Consider the following 24,249-nt stretch of genomic DNA (forward strand, 5'->3'; position numbering starts at 1 on the left):
AGATACACCATGTGACCCAGCCACGTGAGATTAAATCAGCAATGAATATCTAAATTAAGTGAAACAAATTACATTCTGTTTCCTAAGAATTTGAAGTTGGAACGAGTGATATTTATCAATGTAGGTTGATCAGGAGCAGGGTAGAGTGAGTACTCTATGCAATCTACCAAAAGCCAGTTTACTAATATTTCATGTTTCCTTTTAACTTTATATTTATAAAAACATTGTTCTCTTAACTGTTTATATTATATGAGTAGACTTTAATGGCTTTTTAAAGATTTCTATGAAGTTGTGGTTGACAACTTTTCATTGCATCTTCTCAGAAGAATTTTAAGAAATGCTGTTTCTTGAAAATTAAGAGTGATTTTGTCTACTTATGAATATGTTTAATATTCATGAATGCATTTTTCAAAATCAGTAACCAACACTTCAGCATAAAATAGTAGGCTAAACCTGGTATCTACCATAAATTGAAATTTGTGAGGAAATAGAACCACCATATGAATATGAAATATCAAATTTTCATTTCGAGTGCTATACTTCAAAACTAAAGCTTTCATGCTATTTGTTGACTTGGTGATAGAATACAAGGAATTTGAAAAAATAGGAAATGACATTCAATAACACAGGGGAAAAAAATCAGAAAAGGCTAAAAACTATCTCATCAAAGGTAAAGTGCTATAATTTGGGATCTTAAAAGGAGCAACTGGGATATATTGGTTGGGTAGTAATTTTGTAGAAAGATTGAGGAAACGGGGAGAAACATTTGAAGTACAAAAAGGAAGTCACAATGGAAGGAAAGGATAACCATAATGAATCACATGATTGGTACCTCAAACTGGTATGTATTATGCATAAATATAGATTTGTAGAGAAACTCTTTAAATCCTAAAAATTGTAACACATGGGAGTAGAGTCAATAGGCACCTCTGGAGGATGCTAGAGAGCTAATCTTGAAAACTGAAAATAAAGTGAAAGAATCAAGTATTTAACCTATCTTTTCTTTTAAAATTGTACTTTGGGGAAACCAAGTGCTGATTATGAAAGTTCTTTGAAAACTTCAGCAAATCAATGAGAAGGAAGGAGAGAATATTAACATTTTTGCATCTCATGAATTAAGAGATCTAGGTAACAATCATTAAAGCTGTTTATAGCCACCTGTGCTATAAAACGTGCTGAAGGAAGTCTTCAGGTTGAACAGAAGTGGCTAATAAGCATATAAAAAGATGCTCAACATCAGTAATCATGAGGGAACTGCAAGTGAAAACCACAATGAGATACCACTTCAAATTTATGACAATGAGCAACAACAAACAGAAAAAAAGTGTTGAGATTTTGGAGAAACTGGAACACTTGAACACTGCTAGTGCAACTGCTGTAGTACACAGTATGGTGGTTCTCAAAAAAAATAATAAACAGAATTACCATATGATCCAGCAATTCCACTTATGGGTATTTAAACAAAAGAATTAAAAGCAGGGACTCAAACATATTTGTATCCCATTGTGCACAGAAGCATTATTCACAATAGCCAAAAAAATGGAAACAACCCAAACATCCATTGATGGATGTATGGATAAACAAAATATGTACAATGGAATATTATTCACTATTAATAAGGAATATAACTCTGACACATGCACCAGCATGAATGAACCTTGAAGACATTATGCTAAGTGAAATAAGATAGATAAAAAAGACAAATATTCTATGGTTCCACTAATATGAGGTACCTGGGATAAGCAAAATCACAGAGACAGAAAATAGAACAGTGGTTACCAGGAGATGGGAGGAAGGGGAAATGGAGAGTTAACTGTTCAGTGGGTACAGAGTTTCAGTGTAGGATGATGAAAAAGTTAAGGATATGGACGGGGCTGACAGTTGCAAGTCAATGTAAATGTACTTAATGCCCTTGCACTGTACAATTAAAAGTGATTAAAATGGTAAATTTTATGTTATGTATATTTTACCACATTAAAAACAAAGTTAAAACTCAACAATAAGAAAACAACCCAACAAGATAATTGGCAAAAGATTTAAATAAACACTTCACAAAAGAAGGCACACAAATGGCTAAAAAGAACATGAAAAGATGTTCAGTATCTTTAGTCACTAGGAAAAGGCAAAATCATATCACGAGGTAACACTACACTAGAGCAGTTAAAATTAAAGGATGACAAGAACATGTGTTGGTGAGAATGTGGAGCAACTTGTCCTCTCATATACAGCTGGTAGGAATGGAAAATGGCATGGCTATATTTGGTCTTTAGACACAAATGATGGATGCCAGGTCCTCTATACATGTTCTAAGATCTCTGGGACCCCCTACTCACTTCAGATATGAAACCTGTGGGATCCCAAACAATATAGTCTCTGGGTAGCAGTTATAAAGTGGGGAAAAAGTAAAAGAAAAAAAGCATCATGGCATGCCATGTGAACTTATATTTTCTTTAACATTTACTAAAGCACAATAGAAACTAAAGAAGGATAAATATTTGTGCAAAAGACATAAACCTAGTATGCAAACTTCAGTACCTAAAAACAAAAACTAACTCTTCACATGTTTAGTACTTTTTTGTGTGTCATAACCATAATGACCATCTGATCTTACTTGATATAAAGGGAACTGCTTTGGGAAACAGAAAACTAGTATGAACTCTATATTACATATTTATTGCTAAAATATAAACATTAAGGAATAATTACCATTTGCTGAATATGGGCGTCTTGAACTTCTTGGCGTTCCTTATCTGCTTTCCGTTTTTTCTCCTTTTCATGCTCCCAGAAAATCTGGTCTATTTTCATGTTAGCTAGCAGCTGTTCTTTAGCCTCTGATTTTCTTTGTCTTTCTTCTTCCTCTTTATTTTTCATCTAGATAATAAAAAGCAAAGGAAAAACTTAAAACCATTTTTAGCAAACCAGCACCCTCCAATAAGGCATGAAGTCAGAAAGCTCTAAGCACAAAGACAGCCAGAAGCAGCGCAAGGGCAGAAAATTGCACATGGGCTGACTCCCACATGGCCAGTTTACTTTGGTTTTGTTCTATTTGCTGAGTACCAAGAAACACAATGAAAACTTAAGTAGAATGCTATTGGTTAAAAAAAAAGTACAAGAACAGAAAAGCAAGCTCATCTCAAAGTAAAGGGAAATTTGTAGGTAAAAAATTAATTGCTACAATGTTTATAAACAATTTAAATGTTATGACAGTCAGTCATGTAGGAGATAAATTCTGAAGGATTAAGAAATACAGAAATGCAATGTGGTAATTTTTACTTGGTTTGTCTTAAGAACATTCAAATGAAAAGTATATTTAAATGACTAACTTTTGTTTGCATTTCAGATGGTTCTGAAACAGAATAGATTATTACTTTGCATCTATAAAGATCTTATTTGTAACTGATTGTCATGTCATCTTTTGTTAGAAAGTAAACATGGTCTGATTTCAAGAATACGGGTAGATAATTCATACATTGTTTTTCAAATATCTGCTAGGTTTTTTGTCACAGAGGCAGGAGTGGAAACTACAGTGTAAAGAACTCAAATTCGTTTTATTTTTATTTGTCATTATTGGATTGCTTACCACAACAGCTCTATGTTCTGCAATCGCTCTTAATTCTGCTTTGTTTTTTTCATATTTTTCTCTTTCTCTTTTTTCCCATTCAGCCTCAGCTTCTGCAATATCTCTAGCAATAATCAAATCCTCATTGTCAATTTTCTCTTTCATTAGTTCACTCAGGAAGTTATTTATTCTTTCTCTCCGTTCCTCCATTAGCCTAAAACAAAATAAGCATCACTTGTCAAGTCTTCACGAATGGATTTGTTATGGAACCAACATACTTTATTTACAAATATTTTATAGTCTTTTACAAGACTAAAAAGGAGACCCATTGCTCCTTACATATATAGTTTTAAGTGGAAGTTTTTAATACTTTATTTACACTTTATTTTAGAATAAAGTATATTCTAAAAATCCAAAGAGAATAATGCATATAATATGATCTTGTGTATGTGTGGTCATAGCAAATAAAGTGTAAAATTCTCCACAATGAAAAATGTTTTTAAATACTTTATGGCAACTACCCTACTGACTCTAATATTGGAGGCATAGGTTATAAAATAAACCAAAGGCCTTTCTTTAAATATAACCTCAAAAAAAAAGTGAAAGTTATCAAAATGACTAAGATGACCAAAAGGCACATGAAAAGATGCTCAACATTACTAATCATCAGGGAAATGCAAATTAAAACCACAATGAGATATCACTTCACACCTGTCAGAATGGCCATCATCAAAAAAACCACAAATAACAAATGTTGGCAAGGATGTAGAAAAAAGGAAACCCTTATACGCTGTTGATGGGAATACAAATTGATGCAGCCACTGTGGAAAACAGTATGGAAGTTTCTCAAAAAACTAAAATAGAACTAACAGATGATCCAGTAATTCCACACATGGGTATATATCTGAAAAAAACAAAAATACTAATTGGAAAAGATACATGCACCCCAATGCTGACAGCAGTATTATTTACAGTTGCCAAGGTATGGAAGCAACCCAAGAGTCCAACAGATGAATGGGTAAAGAACATGTGGTATATATGTACAATGGAATACCACTCAGCCATAAAAAAGAATGAAATTTTGCCATTTACAGCAACATGGATGGATAACAAGGGTATTATGCTAAGTGAAAAAAATTAGAGAAAGACATACTGCATGATATCACTTAAGTGTGGAATCTAAAAAATACAACAAACTAGTGAATAAAGCAAAAAAGAAGATTCACAGGTATAGAGAACTAGTGGTTACCTGTGGGGAGAGGGATGGGGGGAGGGGCAAATTGGCGTAGGGGGTTAAAAAAGGGGTTATGGTATTATATAAAATTATGTGTATGAAAGTTTGAAAGTTGCAAAGCACTATAGAATTTAAAGAATCTTTTATTCAATTAAAAAAGTATTTTAAACACTTATTGATTATCTACTATGTGCCAGGCATCATTCCAGGTGAACAAAACATTAAAAACAAAAACACTAAAAATCTCTGCCCTTATGGAGCTTTCACAATAGTTGAGGTAGAGAAACAGCAAACAAAATAAATAAAACAGTGCTGTATTTTGCAATAAGGAAAAAGAAAGCAGTTAAATTGATAAGCAATATGGGAATGGGGTTGTGATTTTAAATAAGGTAGTCAGGGAAGGCCTGAATGAGAGAGCGATATTTGAGCAATGATTTGAAAGAGCTAAAGGAGGTGAGCATTCCCCAGAGGGGGAGAGGAAAAGACCAGTGGGATAACGAAGAGGGAAAGAGAGAGACAACAGTAAGAGATGAGGTTTGAGAAAGGAGGCTGGCGTCAGCTGGGAATTAGGATGGGTGTTGAGCCTTATGGGCCACAATCAAGGCTCTAAGTGTGATGTAAAGCCATCAGAGGGTTTTGCGCAAGTCAAAAGCATGGTCTAGACAGAAATGAGATGTACTGTAATTCTCTTCTCTCACCTCATCTCAAACTGCTCACTGAGGTAAGCAATGACCTCTAAATCTGATGGGTGCTGAACTTTTAAAATCTCACTTAATCCTCTACTGATCTAACACTGATAACTGCTTTCTTCTTACTGAAACCTTCCACCCTTGGGTTTCTCTGGTTCTCCTCCATTCTCTGGAAACTGAATTCTTTGCTCTTCACATTATCTTCGCTCTCCAATTTGACCTTTAAATGTGGATTTCCTTAGGGACCATGACCTACTCACCTGCAGTGAGCTCACCTGTACCCACAGTTCCAACTCCTACTATGTATCAATGGCTCACAAAGCCATCTCCAGCTCATACCCCTCTCTTAAAGCACAGATTTACAGTATTTCCGACTATCTACTGCATAGATGTCGTCAATATTCCAAGGGAGGCCCAATTCACATATTCCAAGCTGAAATCATGTTACTAAATGCCCTAGTCATATGTAAAATAATCAGACCTTTATTCCTAAAGGTTACTCTCATATCAAAACTTTTGATTTATAACAAAATAATTTCAGATAGTACTTTATTAATTACAAAAGTTATGTTAAAAGCTTACCTGTGTGTTTCAGCTTCTTTTTCTTTCCCCATTTGCATAAGACGCTTTTTTGCTTTGATAAATTTTCTAATCTTTTCATCTTCCTCCTCTTGCTGCTGTTGTTCTACAGCTTTGATGATATTTTTATCATTCATATGTTCCTTGGGGGGAAAAGTGTATATTATCCTATCACAAAGAAAAATGTCTTCCAACATATAAATATCTAACAAGAACCTGTCATATGGCCACAGCTTCTGACATCTATTTATTTCTCTCAGAAATTAATCCTAAAGAGATAATCAGAGCTGTGCATTAAGTTTTATGTTGCATGTAGTTCATCTCAAAGTTATTTGTAATAGTAAAAAACTGGAACTTCTGAACATTCAGTAATGGAGAAATGGTTAAATAAATTATGCTCTCAATGACATGGGAAGATACAAATAACAATCAGTAAGCCGGAGGAAAAAAGCAGAATATAAAACACTACCATGGCATATTTCAGTTTTGCAAATATATTTAGGTTCAAGTTCATTATGAATACATAACTGGAAGAAATATGCCAAATGTTAAATATCCCTAGGGTATAAGATTATAGGTGACTTTTATATCTTCTTAACACCTCTCTGCATTTCTTCTCAAGTATCTCATTTCTTTACAAATATGTAATTTAAAATAATTCTACAACCAGAAAAAAATGTATTAAATATATATAATTTCATTTAATGTTTGAATAGTTACTATAGTCACATGGTACTTAAATTTAAAATATTTTTAAAATACACAGTGTAAACTGTCCTTCCTACCACATCCACTGTCTATCTGCCTGTTTCTAATTCTACCCACCGGACTCAATCACTATGAAACTACCTTCTTGTCCAGGGTAATTGTTTTTGCACATATACAAAAACATATATAGATTTATACTCTAAAATTATTTTAAATAGGTCTTTTTAAAAAATAAAATAAAAATCTGTTCATATCAGCATACATTCCACACCCCGAACTGAGTTAGCCACCATAAAAATAAGTGCCTTTGAACATAACAGTTTGGGTTTACAGATATATTAGTGTTTTCTATTACTATACATAGAAATCAATGAAAGGTGAAAGTCATTAGATGTGATATTTAATCTGCCAATATATTTATAACTCAGAGTCTACTATTTGCCTAGTATTTGTGGGCTATTACTTTTAAAAGCTTATAATCTGGTTAGGACATATATTAGTTGACATGAGAAGATAATGAAAATACCAAATTCTTAAAACTGATCGAATTATTTCTTAAATTTTTTACTTTACTGTTTTTTCCCCTAAATTTATGGTAATTTTCATACAGATTTTTTTATAATAGGAAAAGTACAGAGCGAATTAGCACAAAGTAATTCTCATTTTAAAAATGGAAAGCCTCAGCTCAAAGTCGCATAGCTAGTAAGTAGCAGAGTTAGTATTTAAAACAAGTCTCTCCTATTCCAAAGTGACTTAGATAAAAATATTGCATCCATGAATCAAGAATAAGATTTTATGGAAAAGGAAAATAATATCACAAGTAGAACTCTTAGAAATTAAAACTTTGATAGCTAAAATTTTAAATTCAATAGAAGGTTTAGAAGACAAAGTTGAAGATAACAAAGTCAAGTAACAGCCAGAAATGGCAGGAACAATTGCCTGCCCAAGAGTCTTTCTTCTCTACTGCATTAGTATCAAGACCCAGATTTTGTTCAGAGTGGCAATATGCTCAGCCAAAAACCATATTTCCAAGTTATTTTTTCAGCTAGGTGTCACTAAATTACAACCAATGAGATTTAGTGGAAATTGTTAAGTGGGACTTCTGAAAAATTTCCTTAAAAAGAGAACAGATAGTTAGGACACTCTTTTTTCTCCTTCTTTCTTTTTTCTTCTTGCTACCTGTAATGTGGACAGAAGGGCGGGAGCGCCAACAGCCATTCAAGGCCAGGAGGCAACCTTGAGGACAGATGCCACCTATCTTCCGAGAACAGCAAAACAAAAGGAGAGAAGCTGTCTCAGTCCATTAATTCTGCCTTGGAATGACTACCTCTGCACTCCAAACAAACTTTTTATTTTTAAGGTATTATTATGTTGGGTTTTCTCGTATACATTTTTGAGTCTTCTTCTAACTAACAAAATGAGAAAAGTTTTTTTTTTTAATTAGAGCTTCAGTTCAGAAATGGCAATATATATAAGAAGGGTTCTACAGCAGAAGAAACAAAATGGAAAGGGACAAAATTATACAAGAAATAAAATAAGAAAGGTTGATGCATTCATGGACTGAAGTATCAGGAGAGTGCTCAGCAAAATGAAAAAGACCTACACCAAGGTGTGTCCCTGTAAAAATCTTAGAGCTGCAGAAATAAAGAGAAGACCCTGAGACCTTTCAGAGAAATAGAGAGAAGAGAAGAAAAAGCAAAACACACCAGATCACACACATAGGATAAAGCCCATAAATGGCATAATACTTCTCAATAGCAATACTGAAAGCTAGATGACTGTGAAACCATGAATACAAAACTCTGAATTCTGAACCCAGAATTCTACATCCAAACTATAAAGCAAGCATTACTTTATAGATGATAACCTCTTCAATAGGAATGCAAAAATTCTACCTCCTGTATACCCTTTCTTTGGAAGCTACTCAGAGATGTATTTTAGCAAGATGAAGGAGTAAAGCAAGAAAGAGGAAGGCATGAGATTCAGGAAATAGGAGCTGCAACTCGGGAAAGCGGCACAGGGAAGCCCCAGAATGACAGCTGAGCCGCAGGCCTAGAGAGCAAGCAGTCCAGAAGGAAGAGAAGGAAGAGCAGGACGGTCGACTCTGGATGGGGAGCTCCAAGAAAAACAGTAACATATATAGTTTAATATTACTTAGTTGAGCATTTGAAAACTAAAGTCAATATCCATTTGATGGGACATATGGAAAAAATTGAGGTACACAGCATTAAAGCAAATGAAAACAATGACAATAACTTTAATCACAGAAAAACATTTATGCAAGCAAAGAAATATACTCATAGTATATTACGTGACTCTTCAGAGGACAATATTCATATCATCACAATAATTATTTAACTGAAATAATGACATGATTATTTTGGGAGAAGGGGATAGTATTGGAAAAGAGCTAAGTCTTCAACTACCAGGGCAGATGGTTAAAATGGATAAATCAAGATACGTATCTTTAAAGCTTAATATATATTTTTTAAATACATAGATTATTTAGAATATCATTTTCCAAGAAGCAGAAAGGGTGAAGCAAAGAACTGCTACTCTTCTTTTTTTAAGCCTTTTGGTGTTGTTTGATGTTCTCAATCTGGGCCAATATTACTTAAAAATAAATAATAATTTTAAAGAAAAGAATGTAAAGGATTACAAAATTAAATAAACTGCAATAGCCATAAAATAATTATTACCATTTATTGAGCACATGTTAATAGTACAGCAGACACTTGGACACACATCATTCCATTCATTCCTCCTAACAACTCGCATTTTATGGATAAGAAAATAAATTCATTTAAAAAAAAGACTCCTCTCTCTTTCTTGCTCATGCATGAGAGCACATCCATCTGAAACTATAGCAAATCTAGCTCCCCCAAAGTATACTTAGAAACCCAACTTAATAGTAAACTTGTTTTCTACTCCAGTATAATTTGTTAAAAAATATATTAAAAATTAGGCATGGAACTTTGTACATTTTTTGAAGAGATACATTTTTGAAGTATTTTCAACTTACAAAAAACAGTCTCCTGCTTTCATTTATCTCTTCTTTTTTCTTTTCTAGTTTTTTTTTCATTTCTATCTCATATAATGAATTCTGTCGCTTTATTTCCTCAGCATCCTTTTCTTCATGTTTTCTCTTCCTTTCTTCTTCCTCTTCATGTTCCTTTATTCTAAGGAAAAAAGCAATTATAACTGAGAGCAAAGCAGAAAAACAATATATTTTAAAGAAATGAATTAGATTCTTAGGTGGGATGATTTGAAGATGTAAAGGAGAAATTGTGGATTTATTTTGGGACAAGAACAGATAGATAAAGAGCAGTGATTAATACTAAATCCAATCTGGATTAGCCCAGGATTGCCAATATTTTCCTTTCTTCAAAATGTGTTTCATTCCTCACCAAAATTAAGTTCTACACTAGATTCAAATGTTCTTTTCCTTTAGAAAGAACCAGTTAACTGACTCCATGCTGGAATGGTGACATTATTTTATAGAAAAGTCGCTAATCTGTAGTGCTTTTCAATATTGGCATTGGACAATGGTACCTAAACTATGGGTCTCACCCCTCAGGAGATGGGGTTTGATGGAAGGAGCGCAACAACAGTATCCTTACCCAAAGCGGCCACTTTCTTATTCTTTCTCTAGCCGACACTGACTGACTATGGCCCTCTGAGTGGTAATCTGTCAAATGCTGGTTCTCTCACAGGGCTTATGTGTGAGTTCTTCAGAGATCCCTGAGCAGCCTCCTCACTGCAGAGCTCTGATCTGGATCTACCTCTACAAATCACCTGCATCCCTCCCCACCCAAGCCTCGCCACCATCACAACCAGGAGCTCCCACCGTAAGTAGTTTATTGCAGATTCTGAGTGCCCTCATCAAATAATGTAATTACAAATCCAGGTAAGTGTTATAAACAAAATAAGAGAACAAGAAAAAGAATAGCAATTGAGTTATTTATTTTACATGACTTTGAACAGAGTTGTTCCTTAAGATAAGGAAGACCTCTTTGACTTGGTGAAGCCCACAGATGAAGAATGGGAGGGTAAAATTCCAGAGAGAAGGAAAAGCACTTGAGAAGGCCCTGAGGTAAGCAATGCTTTGACAGGTGCTTGAGGCCCAGAAGGCCAGGGTGATAGAAGTATAATAACTAAGGTGAAAGAGGAGCAGGAAAGGAGGCTGAGCAGTAGATGAGGCCAGATGAGCCTTGCAAGAGATAGTCAAGTTTCCACTGTATTTTAACTGAATGGAAAGCCACTGAAATGTTTTAGGCAGGAGAATAATATGATCAATTTCCATTTTAATAAAATCTCTCTGGATAATGAAAGGAGAAGGGATTGGGAAGACAGAATAGGAGAGCAGTTAAGAGGTTGATGCAATAATTCATGGGACATGAGGGTGGCCTGGACTAGGATGACAGCAGTAAAAATCAACATGAAATGCTGATCAATTTAATGTGGGAAATAAAGGAAAATAAAGGTGGATTCCTTGGTTTCTGGTTTGAACAACTGAGTGGTAAGGATGCCACTAGAAAGTGCACTGTGGGGGTGGAGAATCAATAATTCTGTGTCAGATGTTTTAAATCTGAGGTATCGAGGAGCTATGGAAATGGAGATGTCTTAGAGGTGGTTGGATAGCGAAGCTGGGACTCAAGGGAGAGTCTGGACTTGAGTTACAAATTGGGAAGTTATCAGATTTAGGATGGCTTTTAAATCAGTAGAAGTAAATGAGATCACTTAAGCCCTCTTCCCTTATCCAGGGGAAAGTGATGCAAACTATCCTATGACGATTTTCCCTTCTTTTTGGAAGCTGATGAGATTAACAGTAACTGAGTTATTCTTAAGCAAGGTCTATGGGCCCTTTCCTAGAGAAAGGCTTATCTATTAATAGAAAGAAACAGAATTAGGCAGTCTACAGATACTCTTAAGTGTCTTTTCAATAATTATATTTAAGTTTCTTAGTCAAAATTCCTCTTTTGGGAGATTTTGGTGTCACTAGAGTCCCTTATTTGTCCCATCCTCATTGTGTCCACTGCGAGTCACAGGCAGACTCTTATACTGCTCAGAGCCCAATATCACATTCATGTTTGTATTCTCAGTGACTAGAACAGTGGCTGGCAAAACAGAGATTGTTCAATAAGTGTTTTAAACAATGAATGGATAATTGAATGAATAAATAAATAGCCTATTTTGAAATTCTGCTCCTGAATAAACTCTCAGTATTCAATAAAGAGGAGGAAAAAAACCTCTCCTTCTCTTTTCTACCATTTAGTACTCTGTTTCCACTCAGATTAATACTAGTGCTAATATTCCAATTCTACTGTTGGCTTAAAGAGGCTTGTTATGAGCTCATCACCATTCCTAACAGTATTTTAAAGTAACATACATTCTGAGGGGCAGGGTATAGCTCAGTGGTACAGTTTGTTCTTAGCATGAATGAGGTCCTGGGTTTAATCCCTAGTACCGCCATTAAAAAATAATAATAACAATAAAGAAATAAATAAACCTAATTACCCCCCAAATAAAGTAACATGCATTCTGAATTATATATATCTGACACGTGCATCAACATTCAGCAGAACACAACATAGCGATAATTTTGTAAGTTCACATACGTTAAAAAATTTTAGAATAATAGACTTACATTTTCCTTTGTTGTCTCCAATCACAGAATTGAATGTATCTTAATAAATTTAAGATGTAGGACTTTTGGAACCAAATTGGCAACCCAAGCTCACCTGTCAAACATCTTTTCCTTCTTAATTTCCCACAATGCAGCCAATGGAATGGGGAAATTTCTATACCACTACTAGAAACTGAAGCAAGGTCTTACCCACATACCTAAGTTTTCAAGAGATTTCAGAGAAAAACAGGGCAGTTAAGAATGCAATAAAGATAAGTAATACTTGGCCACCAACCAAAAAGACAGAGCCCACTGTGAAGAGCAAGTAAAGGAATTTATGCTGACCTCAGAGCCTGATGAGTATCTCCTACACTACACTGAAGATAAGCCAAAGAAACAACTAAAACAAACCCTAAACCTGCTTGAACTTCTACCCTATTGCTAAAGACCACATGAAAGGGGATCCTGTGGCCCACACACAGCCTACATGCAAAGGCTATAGGTAGGGGAATGGCCAGGTAGCTTGCTGGAGATCAGGCTGCCACCTGTAACTCTGAGCTGCAAAAGTCAGTATTAAAAGAGAAATTTCTCAAAGGTGACTCACTGGTCAAATATTTGCCTCCCTCTGCCAACACCTCTGTCCCTAACTTGCACAAACCCTTGGATCTCTACACTGTCAAAGAAAAAAACTTACAATAAATCCAAAAATTTCCCTTCTCTTTTTACTGAGGGTTAAAAGAACTGAAGCATACACAATTTGGCAACACATGTATCCTGAGAATTGATGTGTATGTCACTTAGACATTTGTGACTTTTAGACATAAATATACAAAAACCAAAACTTTTTTCATAGTAATGAAAAAGATAGATTTGAGCACATAAAAAATAAGTATTTTCTATGTATGTTCATATATAACTGAAAAATTGTGCTCTACACTGGAATTTGACACAACATTGTAAAATGATTATAATTCAATAAAAAAAGTTTAAAAAATAATTTTTAAAAATGTAAGAAAAATAAATAAATAAGTATTTTCTAAATGCTGAAAACCATTCAGAAAAGATGACAAAAATTTGCAATGTCTAATAAATTAATATCTAACATATTTAAAAACCACTTATTAATGTTTTAAATCAACCAATCAATTTAATCAACTAAACAAACGTATATTTCAATATGAAACAACCTACACAAAAGAACAAAGGAGTAATCAATTCATGATAACAAAAACCAAAACCAGTGAACATTTACACAAGAAAAAATGCTCTGTTTCACTAGAAATTAAGAGGAATGTAAATTAAAAGATACTATTTTTTGTCCATTAAATTACAAAAAAAAGTACTATCCAGAATTGGTTATAATATAAAGAAAAGTGTATCAGACATCATTAATGCATGCATACTTAAAATCTTCTCAAAGGGCAATTTGACAGTATCTCTCCCAATGTAAATCCAAGTGTATTTCAAGAAATCTATCCTACATAAACACATCTTTGTACAAAAGTTACAAAAGATATATGCTCATGGATATTCACTGTAGCACTGCTAGAAATGGGGGATGCAGAATCCAAATTTCCCTCAATAATAATGTAATTAAATAAACAATGGTACATTCTTAGTATACAATATGATTATTTAAAAAGATGTGACACACATTCATATATTCTGGCATAAAAAATATTCAAGGTATATTGTTAAGTGAAACAATAAAGTCTCAGAAAAATATATTATATAACATCCATGTTAAAAAATATATACACACTTAAATACGTCCTGTATATAAATATTAGTAACTGCAATAAAACATTCTGAAGCGATAGCTATAAAACTTTTAATAATAGCTATTTTTAAAGACTAAACTGGGACCTAAAGAGACAGAGATTGAATAGGGTGGATATGAAGAAGAGCTGCTAAATTTTATTTCAAATTTTGTGGTATTGCTTGAATTTTAAACAACAAGCATGTATTCATTTATTATTTGTAAAGTAAAAAAAATTTTAGAAGAGTAGTTGAATATACACTCAAATGTTAACAGTGGATCACAGAGTTTCTGGTGATTTTTAATTTATATTTCATTTTGTTTAATTATATTTTTAAGTTCTATAATGATCACGTATTAATGATATAATATTTAAAGATAAAAATACTTTTTTCCTTAAAAATGGTAAAAATGTCCAACAATAGAGTATTATTCAAATTTTTGGATACATTTAGATAAACATTTAAACTACATTGTGCAGAAAGTGGGAAGTCTCACACTGGAAAAACAAGGTGGCTGGTGGACAATGAAGAAACTTCACTGATCTCCTTTGTGCCTTTTCCTATTTGCATGTATCAGATATTAAGAAAAGTAAAATAATACATAAATATAACCCCCTTCCACATATATATATAGTACTAGCTGCTTTTAAGAAAAAGATCAGGTTTGATTTCTATTTACTGACATGGCAAGAACTTACAACATACTGGTACGTCAAAAAGACATTTAATAAAATAATACTGTTGATCCAATTTATTTTATAAAATGTAAGTATACATGCCCAGAAAAGTCTGTATCAGTGGATCAACAGTTGCCAAGGGCTGAGGCTGGGGACAGAACTTAATTGAAGAGGGGCATGAGGGGATTTTGGGGGGCAATGGAGGTGTTCTGCATCTTGATTTTGGGGTGGCTACACAGCTATATGCTTTTTAAAAGGTGAATTTTATTAAATGTAAATTACACCTCAATGAATGAGACCCTCTCCACCACCACCATCAAAAATTCTATATTGGCTATATATCAAAACAATAACAAATTGTGGTAGATTAAATTATTATTCAAAAAGATTGACTCGTTCCCTCCTTCCATGGGAATCTACTGCTCTGTTCCACTGAGGGTAGCATGGTCATGTGACTTGCCTTAGCCTCAGGGTAGACCAAGTGTATTTCTTTGCCCTTTGACTTTGGGTTTGGCCATGTTGCAGGCTTGGGCTCCTTCTCTTGCATCTCTGTCAATACTATGGAAGAAGTTTCCCCCAGGTGCTCGTTGTCCATCATCCTGGACCTCAGAATGAGGTCCACATGGAGCAGGATCAGAGCCCTCCTCACAATAACAAACCATGTCAGTCCTGCAGTTTAAAGCTGCCTAGTCAAGCCCAAACAACCCACATATATATGAGAAAAAAATATCTATTGTTGAATGCCACAAGAAAGACTAAATTGGGACCTAAAGAGTGTGGTTGTTGTAATGCAGCGTTATTGTAACAATTATAAACAGTATATTATCTCCAGGTAAAGGAGTAATAGTGATTTTTAACCTTTTGGAATTTTTTTCTACTTACTAAGTATATTAGCATATATTACTTTTATAATCAGAGAAAAAGCTATATCCATTATTTAAAAAAAGAAAAAAAAGGTAATTTATGTATACATACTGCTTTAAATGATCTTTGGCAAGAGCCACTCTATCTCTGCGCTGTTTTTCTGCTTTTTCTTGTTCTTCTTTAAAAGCTTTTTCAATGCTGAGTTTCAATTGTTCCTCCCATTTTTTATCTGATTTTATTTTGCTCTTTTGGAATTCAATCTGTGCATCACGTTCTTTCATAACTCTGCTAAGAAGAAGTCCTGACTACAAAAAAAAATTGCAGTATTTTAAGAAAATAAAGTCTAATTATGTATAAATATGTTAAAAATATGTATAAAAATACAAGAAACCCCAAGTAGTACATGAAAGTTTTTCACTCTTTCTGTCTGGTAAAATTGACATTGCTTTGCATATTCAATGGCCTTTTTTCTTTCTCCTTGTTTGTGTATTTCTTCTTCCACATCAAGAATTTGTCTTTCTGCCTCTATTTCTTCATCACGTTTCTTTTTGGCTTTAAGTTTCTGTTCTTTCACTCCCTGCAAAAAGACAAAAGCAGTAGTCTGTTTTCATTTTTCAACTTAACTTTACAAAATTTAACACTATAATATGATAATTTGAGATATAACACTATAATATGATAATGAGAGTCTATTGTATTTGCATATATCATTAATAAATAGGAGGTTACTCTTATGGGCCAATTTTTAATTGAATTTTTTAGGTAGGTAACACATTTACATGGTTCAAAATCCAAAATATTACAAAGGCATACAGTGGAACTCTCCCTCCAGTCCTAATTTCCATCTGTAATCTCTAAGATAACTACTATTAGCTCCTTGCATGTACTTCCAAAGTTCCTTTCTATATTTAAGTTTTATATGTATGTTTCTTTAAAAGAATCAAATCAACAGTGGCATACTTTACATATTCTTCTATACCTCTTCAGAGGAGGCAATCAATGTCTCACGTCAGATGAAGTCTTTTCCTCTTTTATGGGTCATACTTTCCATGTCTTAAAATCTTACCCTGAAATCCTGAAGATATCCTATGGATTATTTTAAAAGTTTTATTGTTTTGCTTTTTACAGTTAGGTCTTAAATCCTGGAATTCATTTTTTGTGTATTCTATAAAAGATATAATTTCATCTTCTCCATGTACCAGTTATCTCAGTAACCATTACTGAATTCCTATCTTTTCTCTTCTGATTTGCAATGACATTTCTAGCATATGTCAAGTTCCCATATGTAACATGGGATTGTTTCTAGGCTCTCAGCTGATCTATCATTTAGTCAATCTCTGTCCCTATACTGCAGTTCTAATTATTATATTTCTACTATATTTACTATATTTTTCTTCTTTAACACCCATGGAGGTGTAAACTATTAGGCAGAGTGTGATACTACCGGGAAAAAAAGCCAGGGGGTATATTCTACCCCCTCATTAATTTATGAACCAGGAGCTTTTCTAAAATCAAGTTTTTTAAAGTATAATTTACATACATTCTTTTAGCGTATAGTTTTACAAATGCATAAAGTCACTTATAGAACAGTTCCATCCTCCCAAAAAACTCCCTTACGCTCTATTACAGTCAACTACTCCCTGACCTGCAGCCCCTGGAAAACACAGACCTGTTTTTTCCCTATAGGTTTTGCCTTTTTCAGAATGTCATATATTACATATACAATATCAGTCATGATATAAATATTCCCTCTCCTAGGAAAAAGAGAATTAATAAATTATGAACACTGTTCCTAAAGCAAGGTACCACAAGTTTTCTGTTTCCCCTACCAATGATAAATATAATGTACATTGCAGCAAAGCAAGGGAACATGCAATGCTGAAAAAAAAAGTGAGAACTCTCTGGACAGATATTATGCTTGTGCATAGTTTTTAAAATTCTACTAGAAAGTAGAAAAAAAAACCCTGCCTTTCAGTGCTTCAAATAATATAGGAAAGTGTTGTGGGGAATAGGATCATCCTTCCCCAGCAGTTTTTCCCCAGGTGAGACAATAAAGGGAGTCAGAGGACACCTCCCCACCCTAAAGTAGTTTCCCACTCATGTACATGAAATTAAACTGCGAGTTACTGTACCTCTTAGGTAGAGAATCTTGCAGAAGCACAGAGAAGAGAACAGCAAACACATACGTAGTTCTAGAAAATGTCAGGAAGATAGATAAATCAGAGGCAGATGAAAAGAAGCTGCCTTGGTTCCTCATATTTTCAAGTCCTGTCTTTTTTGTGCAATCCTCCATCATAACAATAAATAGCATGACCCCAAAACAGACAATGATATTTCAAGAAAACTACAGACCAATATCGCCCATGAACACAGATGCAAAAATCAACAACATTTTTAACAAACTGAATTCATCAAAAAGATAATACATCATGACCAGAGGAGATTTATCCCAAGAATGCAAGCTTGGTTCAATATCTGAAAATCAATCAATGCAATTCATCATATGAAAAATTAAAACCTGATGATTACCTCAACAGACATACACAAAAGAAAAGCACTTTAAAAATCTAACATCCATTCTTGTACAATAAGGCAAAAAGGAAAAAAAAAAACTGTTTTCTATAGCTAACAATGAATAGCAAAATGAAACTTTAAAAAATATAATTTATAATAGCATTAAAATATTAATTATTTAGGGATAAATATGACAAAAGATGAATAAGACCTATACACTAAAAAATATAAAATGTTGCTAACAAATTGAATAAGACCTATACAAATGGAGAAAGACACTCCGTTCATGAGTCAGAAGACTCAATACTGTCAAAATGTAAATTCTCTCCAAATTGATCTAGAAATTCAACACAATCCCAATCAAAATCCCAGCTGGATTTTTTGTAGAAATTGACAAACTGATTCTAAAATTCATGTAGAAATGCAAAGGACCTAGAATAGCCAAAACAACTTTGAAAAAGAAGAACAAAGTTGGAGGACTAATACTACTTGATTTCAAGACTTATTATTAAAGCTACAATTCTCAAGACAGTATGTTATTGGAAAATAAAGATAGATGACTAGATCAATGGAATAGAATAGGGAGCCCAGAAATTCCCCCTGCAAATATATGGACAATTGGATTTTCAATAAATGTGCAATGGCAATTCAGTGGGGGAAAGAACAATCTTTTCAACAAATTGTGCTGAAACAATTGGATATTCATATGCAAAAAATGAACTTCAATCCATATCTCACTTCTAAAAATAGACCATAGACCCAAATATAAGACTAATGACTTTAAACTTAAACATAGAAGAAAATCTTTGTGATCTTGGGTTAGACAAAAATTTCTTAAGTTACTAAAAAAATGATACATATAAGAAAAATTGATAAATTGGACTTCACTAAAATTTAAAATCTGCTTTTAGAAAGACACTGTAATGGAATAAAAAAACATAGCCATGAGCTGGGAGAAAATATTTTCAAGTCAAATATTTAACAAAGGACTTGTATTCAGAATATATTTTTAAAATTCTCTAAACTCAATAATAAGAAAACAAACCCAGCAAAAGATTTGAACAGACATTTCACCAAAGAAGATACACAGATAGAAAATGAGTTCATGAAAAGATGTTCAACATCATTATAATCAGAAAAATTAAAATTATGAAATAATACTTCACACCTATAAGAATGTCTGTAATTAAAATGACTGACCATAGCAAGTTGGCAAATATGTGGAGGAAACTAGAAAGAACTTTCAAACACTGCTGACAACTACTTTTGAAAACAGTTTGGAAGTTAAATGTTGCAAAGTTACATGTACATCTATCACGTGATCCAGGCAATCTACACCAAGATATCTACCCAAGAGAAATGAAAGCATATGTCCATACATAGACTTATACATGAATGTTCATAAACAGATTTATTTATGAGCTAAAAAAATTGGAAACAGGTCAAAAGTGAATATTTGGTTGATGTCAAACCATCAACAACTGAACATATAAACAAATTGTGGTATATCTATACAATGGAATATCACTCAGCAATAAAATGAATGAACAATTGAAACAAAAACCAAATAATTGTGCTGAGTGAAATTTGTAACAGAAAGCATATCAGTGATTTCCCAGAGAAACAGGAGGAGGGGTGGGGAGGAGTGAGAGGGAGTAAATGGGGTATGAGGAAACTTTTTTTGGGTGATAAACATGTTCATTATCTTAATCATAATGATGGTTTCAGAGGTATATTAATATGTCAAAACTTAAATTGTACACTTTAAATATGTCCAGTTTTATGCATGTACAGTAGTATGTCACTTATACCTAAATAAAGCTGTTAAAATGTGCTGTAGTGCATTTTAATGATATTTTACATATAAAAATATTTATAAAAGAGTACTAAGAAACAGGAGTAAGTCTTCAGTGCATGTGTCCTCCTGGGTGGTTAATACTTACTGCGTATGTATTAGTCCAATGTTTTACCACTTCCTGTGATCGTAAATGCATTTCTTTCTTTGCCTTTCTTTCTGCACGAAGGCGTGCGGCTTCTCTTGTCAAACTGTCAAGGCTATCTCCAATCCTTCTCCACTCATTGTGTGGAATTATGGTGACCTGCCGGAGATCTACTTTGCAAGGTAGAAGAGGTGGATAGAGAACTTGATCTTCTTCACGGTTCTTTATTTCTAATAAATTTTTTTTTAAAATGAGTATTAAAAGTTTTTAAGAAGAGTTTAAATGATAGTTTTTCTCAGACATTTCTATATTGGTATGATATCTGGAAATTGTTCCAAATAATAATTTTATGCTTGTTATCTTAAGAACAGCTAGGATTAAGGGGAAAGTATACGAGACCTTGAAATCAGAAGACACGCATTTGAGTCCTTGCTTGGTCAATTCCTTACTGTGTAAATTTGGGCAAGTCATTTAACTTCTTAGAGCCTAAGTATCAATATCTTTAAAGTTGAGATCAATAATACCTACCCCAACAGGCTGTTATAAAAGTATTTTCCAAGTTAATCAAATAGCAGCTTATAAATGGATAACTTTGGGGATGTCCACCTTTTGTGGTTGTAGACATTGTGACTGACACTATTCAACCCCTTCCTAATCAAGCAGTAGTAACATAATTTGGAGAACTGACTACAGTCCCAGTCCCAGGTTGAGTCTCATTAAGAATACTTGCATCTCCCTTGACAATAATTATTTCTGTAATAAGCAAACAAATAGGAGAAGAGTTTTCAGACTTTTAGAAAAGTTCTTCCTTGTACCTCTGGGAGAGACATCTGAGAGCAACTCTAAAGCTAGATATGAACAAGGAAGTACAAAGGCCAAACAGGCAGCCATCCTATGACAGGAAGAAGCAGCCTTAGGAAGAAACTGTTAACCGTGAACCACAAAGACGAAACAAAGGAAGACCCTGGAGTAATGAGGATCTCATTATACTGCTGATCAATGAGACCTGAAGCCTAGAGTTCCTGTTATATGAGAAAATAAATCTCCTAATTTTTAAACATGATTGAGTTGGGTAGTCTGTTAAATGAATTCAAAAACATTCTAAACGACACAATGGAGCTCATAACAGCTCTTCTCTGAGAAATGTTTTTACCCCTTTAATCAATTGAGGTTCTTAATTATAAACAACCAAGCTCACTCTACTCAATTTAAGCAGAAAAGGAGTTCATTAAAAGATATTAGGTAGCCCACTGAATCTCTCAGAGAGCTGAAGAAATACCCTTAGAAGATATACATTCAAAACACCACACAAACCACATCATGAGGTTCCAGTGAAGATTCAGGGAGGCTGGCAATGGGTAGATACCTCAACTTGCCCCACTTATAACTTGCTCCACTGGACACTGCATATCTGAACCTTCACCAGTGTTGCCTCTGGAACTGGTACACTTTTGCTGCCACTCTCCCCAGAAAATGGATTCAACATGTTGTTTGCTTCCTCATCACCCTCCTTGGAATGTAAATCTAGCACATATACAACTGACTGGCTGTTCCCATGCCTGCCCCCTAGCTGCAAGGGAGGCAGAAAAAATGAATTCTGCTTCTAGTTAAGGAGGTAGGGCTTGAAAGGAGAAAAATTTACCAAAATAGGAAATGGATTTGAATAGTGGTGGGTGGCCACAGTCATAACAAAAGCAATAAAGCACCGTGGGTAAGAGTATGGACTCTGAAAGCAGGTGACCTGGACTTTTTCTGAACACACCACATATGAACTATGTGAATCTATACAAAATTATTTAACTCTAATTCCTTATTTGCAAAATGGTAATAGTAATAGTACATACTTTATTTTATATAATTGATGTGAGAATTAAATAAAGTAAGATGTGTAAAGAATTTAGAATAGTGCCTAGTACACAATATGTTCTGAATAAATATTAGCTATTATTATTTTTACTACTTTTACTAGAAGAATGAAATAGAAGTAGAGAGAAAAGCAGAAACGAAGCTCTAGAAAGGGAGAAAGATACTGAAAGAAAAGCTGCTAGGATCAATTAGAGTCTTCTTGGGGGTTAAATTAAGGTTGATGGGAGTGAGAAGTTGGTTGCTAACCTAAAATGTGAGTTCAAAACCACAGGTACCATCTTGCCTACAATACACAAGTCTCCACATGCAGAATAAAGACAAGCAAAGCTGAGAAGTATAATAGTGTCCTGGATCGAGTTACATCTAAATTCACAGGTATGTGAGCCAGAATATTCCCCTTTTTTAACTACAATAAGTCAGATTTGTCACTTGTAATCAGAGTCCTGACCTTTGTATCCTTATAGCCTTGCAACAAATTTCCTTTGCCTTGCCTAAGCTGGATCAACTTGGTTTGTGTTACCTGCAACCAAGGGCTAACTAAACAAAGGCCACTAAGTTAAACCACCTGCCTTTTGATGAACATATTGTTAGGCATATGAAAATGCCTTTCTTTCTCTGACTCAAGGGTTATTTCAACTCTTTAAGATGTGCAATAAAATGGAGAGAATTTAATTTGCCAAAATACTAACAAGGCTGACTAGACCAAATAGCCCACACTGGCAGGAACCTCTCCCTACAAAGTACACAGTGGGGAGCAGGTTTCGGCAGCAGTGGCAGGAGAACGGGAGGTCAGAAAGCTGTGAAGCATACAATGTGATCCCTCCTCCATGACACCCCAATCTTCTGTAGAGTACTTGCATTCATGAGATATTCAAGATCTTTTCATGGACTCTGATACAGGAAGAGAATCAAGAGAACAACCACAAAAGCAGCAGAAATGGGCAACCATAAAAAATAGGAGAACCCACAGAACGTTTGGGAAAGGCTTTTTACTATCTCAGGCCACAAAAGTTGGGCCAAGTTCCCTCACATCTTTGAGGACCAGGAGAGCCTGGGTTGACATCAGACCTATGAATGATTTCACCTATTCCTGCTTTAATCCACTGGGTTGATGCAGAGTTCAGTTCCCAGAGGGCAATCTTATTTCCTCCTACCTCAAGTGGCTTTCACACAATGCTAGTAGTGGCTGTTAGAGAAGTTAAGCAGGCTGAAAGAAGGGACAAGGAAGACAGATGGACAGAGAGAGAAAGAATATGAATAGGCAGACTCTCAAGCAGTAGAGAGGGGGGAAAAGCAGTGGTAAGTGACTTCAGGGTGTCTAAAATCAGTCCATGTGCTTTTCATCATTGACACATTTTCCATGGTTTACAAAATCTTTTTTTTAAATTGATATAATTCAAATATTATAAAACTTACAATTGTAAAGGGTATCAATGAGTGGTTTTTAGTCTATTCACAAGGCTGTGCAACCATCACCACTATCTCATTTCAGAATATTTTCATCACCCCAGAAAGGAACCCTGTACCCATTAACAGTCATACACCCATTCTCCCCTCCCCACAGACCCTGACAACCACTAATCTACTTTCTGTCTCCAGGGATTTGCCTGTTCGAGGTATTTCATAGAAACAGAATCATACAACACGTGGCCTTCTATGTCTGGCTTCTTTTACTTACATGATGTTTTCTAGGTTCATTCATGTTGCAGCATCTATCAGTATTTAATTTCTTTTTATAGTTGAATAATATTCCACTGTATCACATTTTATTAACATTTGGGTTGTTTTCACTTTTTGACTATTATGAAAATTGCTGCTATGAACATTCATGTTCCATTGGTCTACCTGTCTATCCTTAGGCCAATTCCAAACTGTCTTGATGAGTGTAGTTTTATAGTAAGGTTTTGATACAGTGAAGTATAAGTCCTCCTCCTTAGTTCTTCTGATTCGAGATTATTTCGGATATTCTGGGTTCCTTGCATTTCTATGAATTTTATAATCATTTCCATCAAGAAGCCAGGTAGATTTTAATAGGGACAGCATTGTACTTGTAGATAATCTGGGGATTACTGTCATCTTAACAGCATTGTCTTCCAATTCATTAACATGGGATGTCTTTCCATTTATTTAGATCTTTAATTTCTTTCAAAAATATTTTGTCATTTTTCAGTATATAAATTTTTCTCATTCCTAAGTATTTTTTTCATAGAAACAAAATTTTATTCTTAAGAA

At 34.2% G+C, this 24,249-nt stretch overlaps 1 protein-coding gene across 1 annotated transcript in view; it reads right to left on the bottom strand.

Annotated features, from left to right (window-relative positions):
* Positions 1-24,249, bottom strand: part of CCDC173 (coiled-coil domain containing 173) — a 28,919-nt gene that overhangs the window by 1,416 nt on the left and 3,254 nt on the right. Inside the window, exons 2-8 of the mRNA XM_006182850.3 lie at positions 20,155-20,381; positions 16,101-16,274; positions 15,809-16,002; positions 9,792-9,948; positions 6,065-6,204; positions 3,581-3,773; positions 2,707-2,871 (exon numbers count right to left, since the gene is read on the bottom strand). Coding sequence (XP_006182912.1) covers positions 2,707-2,871; positions 3,581-3,773; positions 6,065-6,204; positions 9,792-9,948; positions 15,809-16,002; positions 16,101-16,274; positions 20,155-20,381 — 1,250 coding nt within the window. The remainder of the gene's footprint in view (positions 1-2,706; positions 2,872-3,580; positions 3,774-6,064; positions 6,205-9,791; positions 9,949-15,808; positions 16,003-16,100; positions 16,275-20,154; positions 20,382-24,249) is intronic.

This window comes from Camelus ferus, chromosome 5 (genome assembly GCF_009834535.1).
Source record: "Camelus ferus isolate YT-003-E chromosome 5, BCGSAC_Cfer_1.0, whole genome shotgun sequence".
NCBI lineage: Eukaryota > Metazoa > Chordata > Mammalia > Artiodactyla > Camelidae > Camelus > Camelus ferus.